General features: G+C 33.9%; 3 protein-coding genes across 6 annotated transcripts; 1 reads left to right on the forward strand and 2 right to left on the reverse strand.

Annotated features, from left to right (window-relative positions):
• Nucleotides 1-3,443: 3,443 nt before the first annotated feature.
• LOC140809515 (probable serine/threonine-protein kinase PBL10) lies at nt 3,444-6,704 on the forward strand. Of its 4 annotated transcripts, none has more exons than XM_073167168.1 (7): nt 3,444-3,570; nt 3,925-4,024; nt 4,365-4,684; nt 4,929-5,064; nt 5,148-5,290; nt 5,385-5,508; nt 5,954-6,704. In XM_073167168.1, the coding sequence occupies exons 2-7, from the start codon at nt 3,973-3,975 to the stop codon at nt 6,382-6,384; spliced, it is 1,206 nt and encodes a 401-aa protein (XP_073023269.1). In that variant the 5' UTR covers nt 3,444-3,570; nt 3,925-3,972; the 3' UTR covers nt 6,385-6,704. The 4 variants fall into 4 exon arrangements, with proteins under 4 accessions (XP_073023269.1, XP_073023270.1, XP_073023273.1 ...); XM_073167169.1 differs by having other exon boundaries at nt 3,536-3,701; XM_073167172.1 differs by lacking the exon at nt 3,444-3,570 and adding an exon at nt 3,576-3,701 and having other exon boundaries at nt 3,911-4,024.
• Nucleotides 6,705-7,379: 675 nt separating this feature from the next.
• On the reverse strand, nt 7,380-7,676 carry LOC140810453 (uncharacterized). Its single transcript, XM_073168306.1, has one exon. The coding sequence runs from the start codon at nt 7,674-7,676 to the stop codon at nt 7,380-7,382; it is 297 nt and encodes a 98-aa protein (XP_073024407.1).
• A 1,650-nt stretch (nt 7,677-9,326) lies between these two features.
• LOC140809516 (protein PMR5-like) lies at nt 9,327-13,198 on the reverse strand. Its single transcript, XM_073167173.1, is given in 6 exon segments — nt 9,327-9,779; nt 11,166-11,324; nt 11,757-11,935; nt 12,067-12,241; nt 12,676-12,746; nt 12,748-13,198. Coding segments are annotated over 6 exon segments (1,179 nt in total). The 5' UTR covers nt 13,009-13,198; the 3' UTR covers nt 9,327-9,445.
• Nucleotides 13,199-17,007: the final 3,809 nt, after the last annotated feature.

Consider the following 17,007-nt stretch of genomic DNA (forward strand, 5'->3'; position numbering starts at 1 on the left):
ATTTTTGTTTGTAATATTCAAATTTAAGAGGAAAAAAAAGAATAAAACAATGAAAATGGTTAGAGGCAAATGTTGAACACTTTTTCCTTAAGAAGAATTTGTCCCTCACAATGTACTTAAGGTTCGTGGCAATCTTCTCTCAAGATACAACTACAACTCTTGAATAATGAGCATCCAAATATTCAAGCTCTATCACAAAGAAATGAAGGAACTCTCTCTTGTTGTAGAAGGAAGATGAACGATATACAAAATGATGTTATGTGTTTGTATTTCTTTTTTATTTTCAATAAATCAAACATTTAATGTTTTCATGTGAAAAGACATGATCTTTCATTCATAGCGGTATCCCTTGACCATTGTAACTGACCACAATCATCAAAAAATGCCAATGGAATGAAAAAACATCAGAAAATTCTAAGGGACACGAAGCTGGGCGCTTCGCGCGCGGCCGAGAGCTCTCGAGAGTGCTCACGTCGGCCATTGGCAGGCGCGCGGACCTGCGCGCTATTGTTCACGCGTAAATTAGTTTTGTTTTATTTTTTTCCTGTTTTCGTCCCTTACATATTCCGACTACTCGTTTTAAGTTATTTCAACATTTGATGAACTCGTTTCGAGTTTAATTCGGAACCACCGAACTTAATATTCGTTCATTAAGTTTCGTTCTTCGTTTCGAATTTTTCCAATCAAATTAATTTATTTGCTAAATTTTCATTCATTAAACATCAAAATTCCAACAACAATTTCGATACTTTTAATCATATCTAACCGAAGTAGTTGTCACATCTCAATATTTTATAAATAGACACGTATAAAAAAAATTAAGAACGGTCTTTCAAGATATTTGTATCACAAATTTTTATATTATTCAATATTGTCACTTTTTTTAAATAATTTTTTTAAAATATATTTTAATTTTGTATTATATCTCAATCCAATGCGTAACTTTATTTTAAAGATTTTAAACCATTCTCGGGGAATAATTGTGCACTTGACTGGCCCCCACCACTAATTCTAGAATCCACCTATTTAAATAAAATCGTTAAAAGATGGAAGTGCCTTCTAAAATTGATAATAATTTGTTCCGTCTAAAATAATTTCATATTATTTCTCATATTAATATATTAAAAATTAATTTGAAACGTGTGAAAAGTTAAATTGAATCAACATAGGTTGTATTTGGAGCGCTATATGTCAAAAACATAAATTTCGATATCATATATATATATATATATATATATATATATATATATATATATATATATATATATATATATATATATATATATATATATTTTGTTAACAATAAATTAATAAATGAAATTTTAAATTCGTATTTTTCATATTTGCACATAAGTTAAACAAAATAAAATGAATTTCAAATATGTCTATCATAAGATGAACTTGTCATTTATCCTAATTAACATGAAACATTGTATAAAAACGCAAGAGGTTTATTTGAAGTCTTATTTATCTAAAAATAAAAAAAACATTTAAATACATTTAAATCCATCATTCCAAATGTTAACCTTAATCTTTTGTACCAATAGTTTGTTTGATTGATAAAATTCAACATTATATACATGTTAGAGTTTTAATATGATGGACATTTACAATGAACATTTATATTAACATCGACCGAAAAGATCTATCTTATATTCAATAGATGAACATCGTTCCGATTAATACTCACATAAGTAATCTAATGAGTGTCCATTGTATCAAACTCATCGTCAATATATATATATATATATATATATATATATATATATATATATATATATATATATATATATATATATATATATATATATATATATATATATATAATCTTCATGACAGCTGTTGCCAGTATTGACTAGTAGAACGGGATGGTCCACTAGCAAGCAACTTGCTGAGCCAGCTGACACGAAGTCAAGAACCAAAAGTCTGAGAATTTCTAGGCAACAGCTTCTGGATAATCCACATCTCAGATTATTATTTAGTTAATTCGGGTAAAAAACACAAACAAGGATTTAAATATTAATTCAATCAAACAAATTTGCCAGCTACGACTCATGTTTAGGACCGAAAGTAGACTCCAAGGATGACATTATCATCGGTCAACAAGATATTATTAATAAAATGGGTCTTTCACGTTGTAATGATGGAAGACCTAACGTCCAGGTCCCGTGTATGATGTTGATATTCACTTAAAAATACCAAAAACAATTTCTATATGTCCTTTCGCTTTATATTGCAATAGTAATAGATGAGAACAAAGGGTTGAGTAATTAATCGAGAGAGAAAAAAATTGCATACAAAACATGCACATTTTTTGCATGAAAATGGATAGAACTACGATAAACTTCTAGCAACTCCTTTTTTGGAAGTTTTATATTTTTTTAATAAAATATATGTAAATACAAAAAATCTATCGATGAATGTCGAAAAACAGAATGTGTGTTTGAAGGCTACCTAAAGGGACCACCAATATTGAGTTGATTAGGAAGAATATAATGATAAAACCGATTTTTGGTGTAAATTTTAGGACTAATCGATCAGACGTTTATATATGCAGTTTCAATATGAAAGTCGAAATTTCAAAAAATAGGGAACGAATTTTTGATTGGACATAAATTTGATGGTCAAATAATGAAAGAGTGAGTCTCATGTGAGACCGTCTCACGGATCCTAATCTGTGAAACGGATCAACCCTACCGATATTCATAATAAAAAATAATACTGTTAGCATAAAAAATAATATTTTTTATGGATAACCCAAATAAGAGATCCGTCTCACAAATACGACGCATGAGACCATCTTATACAAATTTTTGTCATACCCAAAAGCTTAGGTTTGAAAAAAAATAAAAATGAATTTGAGAAAAAGGAAGTGCTGAAAAGTTAAGTCTTGAATCTTACCTGACTAGATAGATGGTCACATATACACGTCTCAAATTTAAACAGTAGTTAGTAAAAAAATAGGTTATTTTAGAAAAGGTGATAGATTGTGGTCGCAAAAATTGAGGATATATCCCTTCAAAATAATAATAAAACAAACGAGGATATATGTTATTATTATATATTTTTTTAAAGTGTTCTTGGAAAAATTAAGTTTTTATATATATATAAAAATATGGGGTCGGAAAAAAATTAAGGTGATAGATTGTGGTCGAAAATTTTTTTGGACACCCTCGATTCAATTTTTAAAATAACACAATCATCCATAGTAAAAAAATATTATCTCCGACCATATGATGCAATAAAAACTAAGTTAGAAATAATCTGATGTCATGTATTTCAATTTATTATCCATATATTATAATTTCACGAATTCAATGATGTCTATTCAAATTATATATTATGGTAATAACGCGGAATTAATAAGCCGTGATGCAAGCCGCGCCTGGGTTGGACTTCAAGAGTCAACAAGATTGAACGACAAGTCAAAGCCGACTTCTCACAATCTCACACACACACACACACCCACCCGTACGTATGTGTGTTTATCAACTATACATTCCACATGTGTGAACGAGTCTCCGACTATCCAATTGATCCAGTGGAAGGGGTAATGGGGCCGCCATAAATGTACTTTTCTCCAACCTTCCTCTGTTATTCATAATGAATCTCCCATTCGAATTTTCTCGATTTGAGTTGTAATCAACTTTTTTTCAATTAATATTTTTCCGTTTTTCATATGCTGACTGCTAATGTTTGAAGTGAATCTGGTCCCTTTTTCTCATTTGTAGATTATCTTTAATGCTTTTTCTTGTTGCTTGTGAGTGAGTTGGTGGGTGTGTGCTAAATGTAACCAAAGGTAGGAGCTTTACAAATGTGAATTTTTTTGCCATACGGATATGAATATTATAGTTCGGCTTTCATCTTACTTGTACCATTTTCAGAGCTTATTCATGTGATTATGTGACAGCTTTTAATCTGCAGGATTTGCCGAGACCAAGATTTTGATATTGTTGGTTTGGTCTTTTGGTGATGGGGATTTGTTTCAGTGCTAGAATCAAGGCTGAAAGCCCTCTTGATGCTGGTAATATTTTACACTGGCATCCTATTTTCTGAATGATTTTTAAGGAAATGAGGCCATGAGAAGATTGATGATATTAGTGAATGGTCACTCCGTGAACATTGCAATATATGTAGTTTTAGTTTACTAGATTCTTTTATATTTCTCTCTGCAAGTTTCTTGGTTTTCAAACTTGTGTATTTTTTCTCAAAAAAAAAAAAAAAAGAAGCTCGTGTCCTTCAATTTTATTTGGTTATTTGTGGGAAGGAATCACGTGAAGTTGGTTTGTGTTTGGGCTTATCTTTTCAGTACTTTTGATTATACCTGGTCTAGCAAGCAATGACTCATTATCTGATCAACCCAGGAGTGATTTCAAAACATGTTAGTACGGATGGGAATGATATAAGCATTTCCAGTAGCAAGTTATCTTCGGTTCAATCTGTTACCCGATCCGAGGGCGAGATCTTGCAGTCGCCTAATCTGAAGAGCTTTAGTTACGCGGATCTTAAGTCATCCACACGTAATTTTCGACCTGATAGTGTTGTGGGAGGAGGTGGATTTGGTTCAGTTTTTAAAGGTTGGATTGATGAAAATTCATTCACTGCTGCAAAACCCGGGACAGGATTGGTTATTGCTGTCAAAAAACTTAACCAAGAAAGCCTTCAGGGCCATAGAGAGTGGTTGGTGAGTTTCTCATCTTCCAGTGGAGTTGCAATGTTTGTATTGCATTATGATTATACATGTCAAAGGAGCAATAATTGCCCATTTGTTTTTGCCTGTGGCGTAAATTTTTTAATTGATTTGAGTCCAATTAGTCACACCGGTTGTACCTTTTGATATAAAGATACGGGAAAAGAATCTATCGTTTTGTTGATGAATGGTTAAATATTGAGGTATAATTTAGTTCATCCAATCTGTTCTGTTGTAGGCCGAAGTAAACTATTTGGGCCAATTTTCGCATCCCCATCTCGTGAGACTGATTGGCTACTGCTTGGAAGATGATAATAGACTTTTGGTGTATGAATTCTTAACTCGGGGAAGCTTAGAAAACCATCTTTTTCGAAGTGGGTTTATTTGGATTTATACAGTAATAATATAGAAATCAATCTTGGTGTGAAATAAGCATAATGAGTTTGTTATTTGACAGGGGGGTCTTATTTTCAGCCTCTTTCTTGGAGTCTTCGGCTTAAGGTTGCTCTTGGAGCTGCAAAGGGGCTTTCTTTTCTTCACTGTGCCGAAACAAGAGTCATTTACAGAGACTTCAAAACTTCTAATATATTGCTCGATTCGGTGATTCACACTACACTTTGTGAATAGAGACTATCTGAGAACGTATATGTATGTGCTAAAATTGTCGAGTTTCTCGTCTCTTATGATTTGGCAGGAGTACAATGCAAAACTTTCTGATTTTGGATTGGCTAAGGATGGGCCTTTAGGTGATAAAAGTCACGTGTCAACAAGGGTCATGGGAACGTATGGATATGCTGCTCCAGAATACCTAGCTACCGGTATGATTTCGAATCAAGCATTACTCTTTCCCGTTTTATTATCAGATGATGATTGCCATACCATGTGGTCATTTTGGGTTTAAGTCATGAATTTAGCTCCCGTTCTTTCTTATCTTGTGCTATGTAGTTATCCAAATTACAACACTTGTTGAATCTTCGTAGTCATAATCAGTCTCTACTCCAAGTGGCTGGAGATTTATAAGCCTATGGAAAGGGAATATGTGGTCTGGATATCTGAGTCGTTTTCAATTTTTTCCGCTCGAGCTGTTGTCTAATTTAATATACTATGGGCATGATTGACATCAATTGTTAATAGACACGACATCCATCACATTTTTTATATATTTCGAAAATTCTCTAGTGCTACGATAGAATTCTTGTGTCAGAACAGTTATATATCTTATATTTTTAATCTCATATCCGGTTTTGAATTTTGTGGTCTTAGGTCGTTTGACCACCAAGAGTGATGTGTATAGTTATGGTGTTGTCCTCCTCGAGCTGCTTTCGGGCAGGAGAGCGATCGACAAGAATAGACCAACGGGCGAGCACAAGCTTGTGGAATGGGCACGACCCTATCTAGGCAACAAGCGTAAAGTCCTCCGAATCATGGACAACCGACTCGAAGGCCAGTACACCATTGATGTAGCACAGAAGGTAGCTAACATTGCTTTGCGATGCATATCCTTGGAGTTTAAGCTGAGGCCTACAATGAATGAAATAGTTCAAGAACTCGAGCAACTTCAAGATTCAAAAAACTTGGAGAACAATCACCGTAAAAGCCGTGACAGGTCCAGGACACATGCCCTCAATGCTGTTGATACGCAAGGTAGAAACAGGAATACTGCATACCCAAGGCCACTAGTTCCAAGCAGATGAAGGATTGTTTAAGGAGCTGAATTTCTTCCTCATCTAATCTAAAGGTGGAAATGTACTTATACGTCGAATACACTGTAAAGTTGTTTCTGATGATATCCCGACTATCAACACTCCGGTTTAACCTTGACACACGATATTATAACGTGATGATGCGCAGAAATCGAGTCGATGTGATTAGCTCTTCTTTTTGTCTTTCAGATTTGTTCTTGAATGTATTTAGTTTCTGTTGCAGTTTTTGTAATATACGGCTTAATACATGAAGTTTGATTACATGTTGGCCACAAATGAAAATCCACAACTGATCCAAGTGGAATTTGCAACTCTTGCACACAAGCGAGCCCGTGAATTGATGTATAGTTTTATTTAATCTTTCTTTTCTCAAAAAATATTTTTGGTCACTGCACATGTACCGATGGAGCAGAAGAGACGCATTTAACATTATTTAATTAATTGACAAAAGTAGTAAAAGATTAGAACTTGGACTTTAACGCAACCTCAAAAGTTAACTCAAGGAAGAGGATTGTCCAAACTCATATATACAACTCCAATGTTATTTATCCAATTGATGTGAGACAATTAACACACCTCTCTCACGTCCAGGAATGAACATCTGGAGCATGAAGTTTACAAATGACTCAATAATGGACAGAACGAATGACCTAATTATAGGCAGTCCAACACATAACGGTGGAACCCGAGCTCTGATAACATATTAAGATTGGAACTTGGACCTAAATCGTGGAGAGGATTGTCCAAGCTTATATATACAACTCCAATGTTATTATCCAATCAACGTGAGACAATTAACAAAAGGTAAGGAGACACTCCGAACTTGAAATATGTGAAAAAAGATTTAAGCTTTTTTTAAAAAAAACAATTACCCTCTTAACTCGATATGAATTCAGATACAAAGTTCAGATGGTTCAATTCAAATGCTAAATCCATACATCATAAACAAATCTTGCTGTATGTATATCAATAACATAATATATAAACTATTTCTTAGAAAACAGGCCTCCAAAATCAAATCCACCTTTCTTCTCCTCCGGCGGGACAGAGACTGGGCTGCTCCGGCTGGCGGTGCCTCCAAGATTCTTCTTTTCCACCTTCTTCAAGACGGGATCGGTCTCATAGATCTGCTCTTGCTTTGCCAGCACCCCAAGTACGAAATCAAAAATCCCCTTCTCCTCAGTAGCGCCAGCACCCGAAGCTTTCGAAGCTGTGGCACCAGTTCTCACAACTCTTCTTTGGGCGGTGAAAACTGGTGGCATGAACAAGTTTAACGAAGCCATCGGTTTTGGTGAATCAAAAAAAAGAAGTATTGGCTTGCTGAGTTTCTTTTGTTGTATATATATAATGCGCTTCCGCCGTGAGTTCTCCACAAGTTTCTTATCTTCATTGCCATTTACGTTTATATTTCGTGAGTGGCGAAAACGAGGGGAACAGCTATAGCCGTAAGGCTTCAAATCTGACACGTCGTGACTTAACAAGTACACTGTACCGCACAATTATATCGACAATATCTTGAAATTCTATTTTCGCGTGGCTTGCTTGCTTGCTTTAGTTTCTCGATGAGCTAAAAAAAATATCGGATCTTCATTTAATATTTATTATCAAATAAATCATCAGTATGTTTAAATATTTCGAGTCGAATTTGAATTTGAGCTTTGTTTCAAATCGAATCCAAACAAAAAATATTAAAAAATTTGAGCTCGAATTCAAGCATTAAAATATAACAATATCCGGTTCAATTATGTTCGTTTACACATTAGTCGAGACAATTTTTATTCGGGTTTTCACGGCTTAATTTTAACCACATCTTGATCGTTCACGATTTTTAAATTTCGATAGTAAAAAAAAAGTTCAGTTAACTTTAATTTTTCATAATCAAATTACATGATAAATAAAGGTTACATTTATTATAATTATTGTTACCTCAAAAGGAAATATAAGAAACATTTTTTAATATGATATAAACACTTCCTTAATAATTTAGATTATGTAAATCAAATTATCTACATATTATTAATTTACGTTATCACATACTTTTATTTTCCATTTCTGTTTGATTTTCTTATGTCCTGTAATCCAGTTTCCCAACTCATGACTCCAACTGTATTGCTAGCTGGTGAATTCGTTTAATACTGATTAAGTGTCTTGTGAGCTACCAAATATAGAATAAAGCTTGAATTCGACTTGAATTCGATAATACAAGAAAAAAACGTTATTAATTACGGACTCAACTCGTAATTAAGAATAATCAGTTGGGTTTTTTTTCGCTTGTCTCACTTTTATCCAACATCACTATTTCATGTCTTTTAGTAAATTGTAAATACACGCAATGCGTGCAGATGGGTAGTGTCGATGCTACCTGTGGGGCAGTGCTTCCACAGGATCTGAGCAGTTGATTTTAAAGAATTTGGTGGACCCCGCATATTTGTGGTTAAAACTGGACCTTTGATCTTCTTGTGGTGTTAATTGTCCCACATCGGTTGGATAAATAACCTTTGAGTGGCATATATTGGCTTGGACAATCCTCCCTCCTAGAGCTAGCTTTTGGGGTTGAGTTAGGTCCAAGTTCCAATCTTAACATGGTATCAGAGTCCGGGTTTCACCGTTATGTGTTGGACTGCCTATAATTAGGCCACCCGTTCTGCCCATAATTGGGTCATTTGTAAACTCCACGCTCCAGATGTTCATTCCTGGGCGTGAGAGGGGTGTGTTAATTGTCCCACATCGGTTGGATAAATAACCTTTGAGTGGCATATATTGGCTTGGACAATCCTCCCTCCTTGAGCTAGCTTTTGGGGTTGAGTTAGGTCCAAGTTCCAATCTTAACATGTGGGGACAGTGCTCCATGAGGTAGGATGAAATATTCCATGCAGATGATACTAACATTATATCCTTAAGCACCAATATTATACTAATACAAGACAATGGGAGGCAAATTTGGCGTCTTTCCTGATCACATATTATCAACAAATTTATGACAAATTATTAATATATATATAAAAGCAAAGAATATAATACCACCTAACTAGCTTGCTACAACGTAACGTAACTAGTGCCTGAAGAACAAAGCGGTGTAGAACAATTGGTTCCAGGTATCGGGCAATCCAGGCAGGCACCAATGGCTACAATCAGCAGAATGGTCGGGATTTGCACGTTGTGCCGAGGTGAAGTCACCGCTGTAGATCGAGGGGTGCGCGTCTTTCCTTAAGGCAGATAACAGCGTTATGTCGAGCAAGAAGGCTGGCCTGCTCATGGATCCAACCACCATTTCCAGGACTTTCATTTGATCCGGAAACGGACCAGGATATGTCGTTCCGGTACCCATCATGGGCATTGTCTCCCCGTAACAGCTCTTGGATGCTGATGCATTCCACTCACTAGGGCTGCAGAAAAGATAAAAAAATACAATATTAAGATGGAGCACCTACATTCTCATTCAAATGCAAATAAAGGTAAAAATTTAAACATATTTTCTTAAAAATACAACATTATTAAACTAAACCGTCTTTTGGGAGTGTTTGAGACTGAGAGAGCTTTAATTTGTTTATTTTAAGTAGGTGAGAAACAAGAGTATGTAGTACTTAGAAATAAAATCCTAAAGCTTGTGCAAGCTAAAATTTGAGTGTTTTGAGGAAAAAACATCTCAATCTTTCTTCTAACCTTTGGTTAAAAATTATAAAATTTGAAATAAAGGTTTTCACAAACAATCCAAAACGCTGGTACTTTTAGAAACACTTCCGAGACTATCTTTGTCCGTAAAAGACAACTTTTTCGAAGTCAAATATATATTTTGGTTAGTTTGTTTGGATATGTTTTGAAGATGAAATAAATTAGTTGCGTGAATGGCTGGAAATGGGGGCGAACAAATTCAGTGCATTAAGTGCGTATGCTAGTCTCCTTGAGATGAGGGCCACTGGCACAGGACGAAAACATGCATGCCACCGACGATATATATTATCGTTTTTCAACAAAAATAACACGAGAATCTAGTGTATATAGATCCAAAAATAATGAAAATTTCATCCTGGAAACCTTTTAAATTAATTAGCATGAAATACTTACATTATACTATTAAATAATTATACATAACTTAAGTGTACCCTCGAAGAGGCTGGATTTATTTAACACAAGTCACGTACATTAAATTTAACCATAGATTTTGTGTTAGCTTCTCTTTAATTTAAAAAAATCTCAAAGATATTCCGGTTTTTTTGGATTGATTTCTTAACAATTGTCAACCCATTTCTGTTAACTGATTAACATATGGGATAATGTAAGTACCGATATATCATATTTCAATTCAAAATGATCAAATTCGTGGCATGTACTGTACCACAAGTTCACGTAGGCTAGAGCCGCAAGTTTATGTGAAATTCACAGTGTAGGTCCATATATGTATGTGCAAGTTGGAAACCCACTCCACCATTAATTATTCATCAATTAGTGCGTCGTCTCACTAATGGGTCCTCTCCCAACATTAATAGATGAATGATATTGTATTCCAGCCCCAGAAAGGACAGAAACAGTTGCATACATAATGATATAAAACTGGCAAATTTGAGAGATAAAAGAAAACTAAAAGAGAGAATGCATCATATATGGAAACTATATATAAAATCAGAAAGAGATAATTAAGAGGATGACAAAACCCTAATATGAAGATGTTTGGACTCGATTCTAAGTGATGGGGAAAAAGAAACTAAGAAAACATGGGCACAATGTACAGTGAAATCCAATTATTTAGAGAAGAGAGTGATGAGAAAACGTACATGTAATGTGTGGGTGAAATGCCTTGAAAGAACACTTTGGTTCGCGTGCCGTTGACGTTCGAGTCAACCCATTTCGCCCACGTTCGGAGCCCTCTGTCCATGGCGGCTAACCGGTCCATGTCTTGGTATAGTGACCCGTCGGCTTCCATGTAATCCCACCTGCATGCAATTTAATTTGCACCAAGTATATATATTAATAAATTTGTCAAAAGAATAATTCCTTGGTAGCTCTCATTCGACTTTCTTTCCTGCTAAAAGGGCCATAAAGTAACATGCATTTGTTGACATGATTTTGGTAGGAAGCTGCCCGAAATGTTGAATGAATCATTTATTATATTCATTATTTTTTTAAAAAAAAATGGAAAACGAAATAGGTTTCATTTAGATTACACGATTTACTAGTTTCGGAAAATGGAAGAATGGGAAGAACAAGTAAAAAAACCGGATCAACAATTAACAAGATCACCAACCCATTAATTCATTGTCAAGAATCTTCTATTATATAATCTTATACATCATTATATATAAATTATATAAACAATCACATTAAATAAACGAAGGAAAAAAGTATGTATAAAGCAATTTACGTACCCTTGGAGAGATCCCTTGTGAGTCCACCAATGACCCGTATTAAAAGAAAGAACATCGGCACCCATCCACGCTTTGGCATTTCGCATTATATCATCCAATTTGAGCACTCTTTTGCCACCCACGGACTCTATATCCACCAAATATGGCGCTCTGTAAAATGACACGGATACCCCATATTCCTGCACTCTCCCAACCATATAAAACAATATTAAATTAAATAAATAAACCATATGATGCATATTATATCATTATTTTCGAAGAAAAATAATTGATGCGGTGTATGTATGTGACATTTAATGAGAAATGTGACCAGAAATTTGAAGGTGGAGATTGGGTCTCCTCTTATGATCTGTGTGGCCGATGTTGCAGGCAATCCAGCTGATATCATGCAAATCAAAGATTGCCATTGGTTCCTTCCCAGTGAATCTCCCACAAATATTATGCTCTTCCCTCTCATCTTCATCGCAAAATAAAGCCCGTTGAACCTGAAAACCGTGATTGAAATATGGATGGGGCAGTGTAGTGAGAGAGCATAAAATTTGTCCAGTTTACTCTTTTGGGGTTGGTTCATTTCTTAGCGATTTAGCTAGAATTAGAGTATATCATGCGTTTTTAACTTAGTAAATTATAGCCATACTAAGAAAGCTAAGAACCTCTATTGAAGAGGAAGCAAAATTTAACTTCAGTCCGAATGAAGCTGATGTAATTTTTTTTTAAAAAAATCTCATTTAGTTCTGTCGCATGCACCCGCCTCAGAGATCAATATTAGATTTTTAGGAGATTGGATGACTTTAGAACATTTTCGGAGGAGAATTCTTACATGGCTTACAAGAAACACCACGAGTCATGGGAAATTAAGATTTTCTAAATTTCATATATACGTGTTTTGCTACTTGAAATATACTTACTGCAAACGTACCTTGGGATTCCGCAACTGCTAGGTTGCCATCGATACTTAAGGTAATCAGTATCAGGTCTTCCATACATTTGGACAGTTGAACTCGGGATCTATAATCGGGCAAGAAGACTGGTACACCGGATAGCTTTCATATTCTCGAACCCAACTCCCCGCGAACAGATCACAAGAACTGAGATTAGCTTCAAGAATCGAACTTCTGTAATTCCCACTTCGCTTTCCGTGATTCTTTAGACCAGCCAACACAGCAGATGAAACTGCAAAAGATTGCAACAGAAGTATTGCAAGACATAACACTATGAAGTGGGGTTTAAATGGCGGGGAAGCAACAGCCATGGGAGGTGAGATGATGAAAAGGGAGGGAGAGAATCAGGTAGACAGGAGAACTGTCGATTTGTCTTATAAGTCTAACATGTCGTATGGCATATACATATATATAATGTAAGGATTTTGAGGTGCCTTTCTTGTTTAACTTTTGTTCTGTTTTGTTGTGTGCATGTGAAGATAGCTGTGAGAGGTTCACGTGTGTGTCAATTCATTCCCCCAACCTTTTTTATTTATATGGGAATTTGGTTGTTAAATGAACACTTACATCCGCCGTCGGTATAGTTTGATTTTGAATGAGCCCTACTAATGTATTTGACCGCCGAAAAAGTTAAGGTTCCGCAGAGTTTCGGATCTGTGGATCCATGGAACGAGCTAGTTGGATTTTTCGAAGCCTGTCGTGAGACGGTCTAACGAATCTTTATATCTGAAACGAGTCAACTCTATCGATATTCATAATAAAAAAATAATAGTCTTAGCATAAAACGTAATATTTTTTCATGGATGACCCAAATAATATATCTGTCTCACAAAATACGATCCGTGAGACCATCTCACATAAGTTTTTGTCGAATCCTAAAATTCCACATGGATTGTAGTGTCATAACTCATGGACATAACTGCTTTTTTTTCCTTTTTATATTCAACATTTTGCGATTTTATGAATTGAGTTTTAATAATATATATTTCATTTTTTGATAATTTCGGTCATTTGTTTTGCAATTTTGGTGTTCTTCTGTGAAACGATTTATATGGCAAATGACACTCTATAATCGTATCAGCACCCCATAAAAATATGACTAAAATTGCAAAAATTACGAATAAAATTCATTGTCAGAATTGGGTTTTAATTCCATATATTATGCAAGAAATATAATTGTAGCGCAATCCCATATTAAAGAAAACAAGAGATTCATTATCATAATTCGCTTATTTTGGTCTCAAATACTAAATCATAATAATATTTTCATGGTCGCAAATTTTAGATCTAATCATATGCAAAATTTTCAAATTAATGACCCCTCGACGTTACAAAGAATATGATCAAACTACAAAAATCTTAGATAAAAATCAAGAGACTTAAAATATAAAGTCAAGTCATAAACCTGAAAACCAAGTTAACAAATTCAAGTAAATTTTTAAATTTACAAAAAATAAGTAAAGACAAAAACTTGTGTGAGACGGTCTCACAGGTCGTATTTGTGAGACGGGTCTCTTATTTGGGTCATCCATGAAAAAATATTATTTTTTATGCTAAGAGTATTACTTTTTATTGTGAATATGGGTAGGGTTGACCCGTCTCACGGATTAAGATCCGTGAGACGGTCTCACATGAGACTCACTCGTAAGTAAATGCAGAGGGAACAGCACCAATAAAACTAATTACACAAATTGGGTAAATAAATATTGAGGAGTATTTGACTAGTGAACATAATAATAAAAAAACAAAAATCTCTTATTTGAGTCACTCATTAAAAAAATTATTTATATGTCAAAAATATTATTTATTATTGGTAGGGATGACCTGTCTTACGGATAAAGCCTACTAAATTAAAAAATAGTTGAAAAAATTCCTATTCATTTTTCAAGAAATAAAAAAATATATCATTATGTTTGAAAATGCTTTTGTTTTGGTCATACTTAAAGTTAGACAAATATATTTTTGGCAAAAGAAAAAAGCAAAAGCTTGTGTGAGACGCTTTCACGGGTTTGTGAGACGGATCTTTTAGTTGGGTCATCAATGAAAATGTATTACTTTTTATGCTAAGAGTATTTTGTTTTATTGTGAATATCGGTAGGGTTGACCTAAGGATGACAACTTTCCCCACGGGTTTGGGGCCGTGGGAAAAACCCGAAAAAGGTATGGGGATACCTGATTTTTTCGTGTTTGGGTTCCGGTTCCTTGAGATTACTATTAATATTAATAATAGTACTATTAATATTAATAATATAATAATATTATTATTTTTAAAAATCTTAATACTCTTATTATTATTAATATTGATATCATCTCTAATAATAATAGATAATAATAGGTTTTGGTTTGAGAAAATCTCTGAATTCGTCATCGTCTTGCCATATTAATATTTTTGAAACAGGGATGGGGCGGGGATGAGAAGTTGATCCCCGAAGTTTCGGGTTTGGGATCCTCCGAACCCGAAAAAGCGGGGATTGGGGCGGGTATGGGGATGGGGATGGAAAACCCGCCTCGCCCCGGACCATTGACATCACTATGTTGACTCGTCTCAAAGATAAAGATTCAAGAGACATATTCAAAGAAAAATTACTATTCGGTCTTTTACAACAATATAACTATCTTAGATCCTTTATTTTATAACAATATAACTATCTTATTGAAAATAACATTTTGATTTTTTGGTTGCTTATATTTTTTAGATTTTCTTGTCAAAAAAATTTGAAATATTGATTTGAAATTTTTCGAGATCGAGACTTTATTTTAATAAGTTTTGAAAATATGATGAATATATTTGATAACATTATGTTAAAAGGATATTATATAAGATTTGAAAAGATAATGCATATTATAGATGTAATGTGGTCTTTTACATTTCATTGATTTTGAAAATTGCCGAGAGTTGCCACGTGTTATCGAGGGAGGCCGATGAGTTTTTAGTGTCAAATATTTAAGAGTTGAAGTGCACAAATTTCTGGAGGAGAAAAACTTTATTGTTCATTTTGCGTTGCATTTCCTGTCGTGTCAAGTTGTGAGACAATATTCAATCCGTTCCACCTTATTCAATATGATTCAAGATTTCAACACACACTCAAATATTTGTGATTCATTACTCGAGAGAGGAATTTGATGTTGTAGGGAGTTAACAATTCGTAATTTCGAAAAGAGTTCGAGTTGGCAGATATTGAAATGAATAGTGATCACTAAATAAAGTCTACTGAATGTGTTCGTCATAGAGACGTCAATAGAACAGATGAAGTCTTTTATTTAAATAAGTTCTTGTATGGTTGTAGCTGTTTATATTTAGTGATTTGCTTTATACTTGGGCGTGATCTTGTTGATATAGGTTGATTGGACTAAACAACGTTAAAATTCACGTGTCTTTTATTTTGCTTCCAGTTTTATTTTGTTTTTTTATCAAACGTGCTACATACAAAAGCTGGGCAAAATAAGAGAAAATCGAATCAATATGATCAACTAAAGAAATATCACTTGTCCTTAATTTTTTATCCTGACTCTTACTTATGTTATCAAAAAATGTATTTTTTTTATTTAATAAAACTTAGAATGTATTTTATACTAGGATAGTCGTGAAAAGTGTCCGTAGCATGGCTTAGATGGGCCAGTTTCAAACAATACCATTGATTTATCAAAAAAATTCACGCGAGATTAGAGACAGATTCATGTTTGGGCTATAGATGTTGTTCAGCCCAATTTGTATCTATATATATATATATATATTTATCTAAGAAAAAAACTCTACCAAACTTAGGTATTTGATGATGATAATAATAATTGATTATTAAGTTAATAGTTGTGGATTATAGCAAAGATGAGTCTCTCACTTTTTTTCTTTCGTTGTTATTTTTTTTGCATATTATAATACATTATCCAATATGTTAATTTTTGTGAGAAAAATATATTTAATTATTGCTTTTATTTATTTTTGCATATTTGTGTATAAATCCATTAATAAAATTGTTTTTCGAATTTCTGATCAATTTATATCATTGTTTTGCATTAGCGTTATTTGTGAACCAATATTTATTGTAAATTATCTGTTTATCCAAAACGGTTTATTTCTTGCAAGTTGTCGGTCTCATTCAACGGTCCAACACCACTACATGATTGAATTTATACAACTCGAGAATGATTTTTATTTTTAATTTTTGCAGAGGCAACTACAATTAGACCTCATCTTTATATTGGGATGAATATGTAACATAGTCAAAATAAAATTGAATACTCACTTTTCATTTAAAAAAATTTTGTTTTTGCGTTTCTTAGCTCCAAATTTTGCTTCTTATTTTGCTCAA

Source organism: Primulina eburnea, chromosome 13, assembly GCF_022965805.1.
Source record: "Primulina eburnea isolate SZY01 chromosome 13, ASM2296580v1, whole genome shotgun sequence".
In the NCBI taxonomy this organism is placed as follows: domain Eukaryota; kingdom Viridiplantae; phylum Streptophyta; class Magnoliopsida; order Lamiales; family Gesneriaceae; genus Primulina; species Primulina eburnea.

What these genes read in the sequence shown, in the direction of transcription:
- LOC140809515 (XM_073167168.1), top strand. Translation starts at nt 3,973, where the DNA reads ATGGGGATTTGTTTCAGTGCTAGAATCAAGGCTGAAAGCCCTCTTGAT. An exon ending in TGAAAGCCCTCTTGATGCTG is followed by an intron (nt 4,025 to 4,364) that starts GTAATATTTTAC and finishes TGATCAACCCAG; the next exon opens with GAGTGATTTCAAAACATGTT. An exon ending in CTAATATATTGCTCGATTCG is followed by an intron (nt 5,291 to 5,384) that starts GTGATTCACACT and finishes ATGATTTGGCAG; the next exon opens with GAGTACAATGCAAAACTTTC.
- LOC140810453 (XM_073168306.1), bottom strand. Translation starts at nt 7,676, where the DNA reads ATGGCTTCGTTAAACTTGTTCATGCCACCAGTTTTCACCGCCCAAAGA.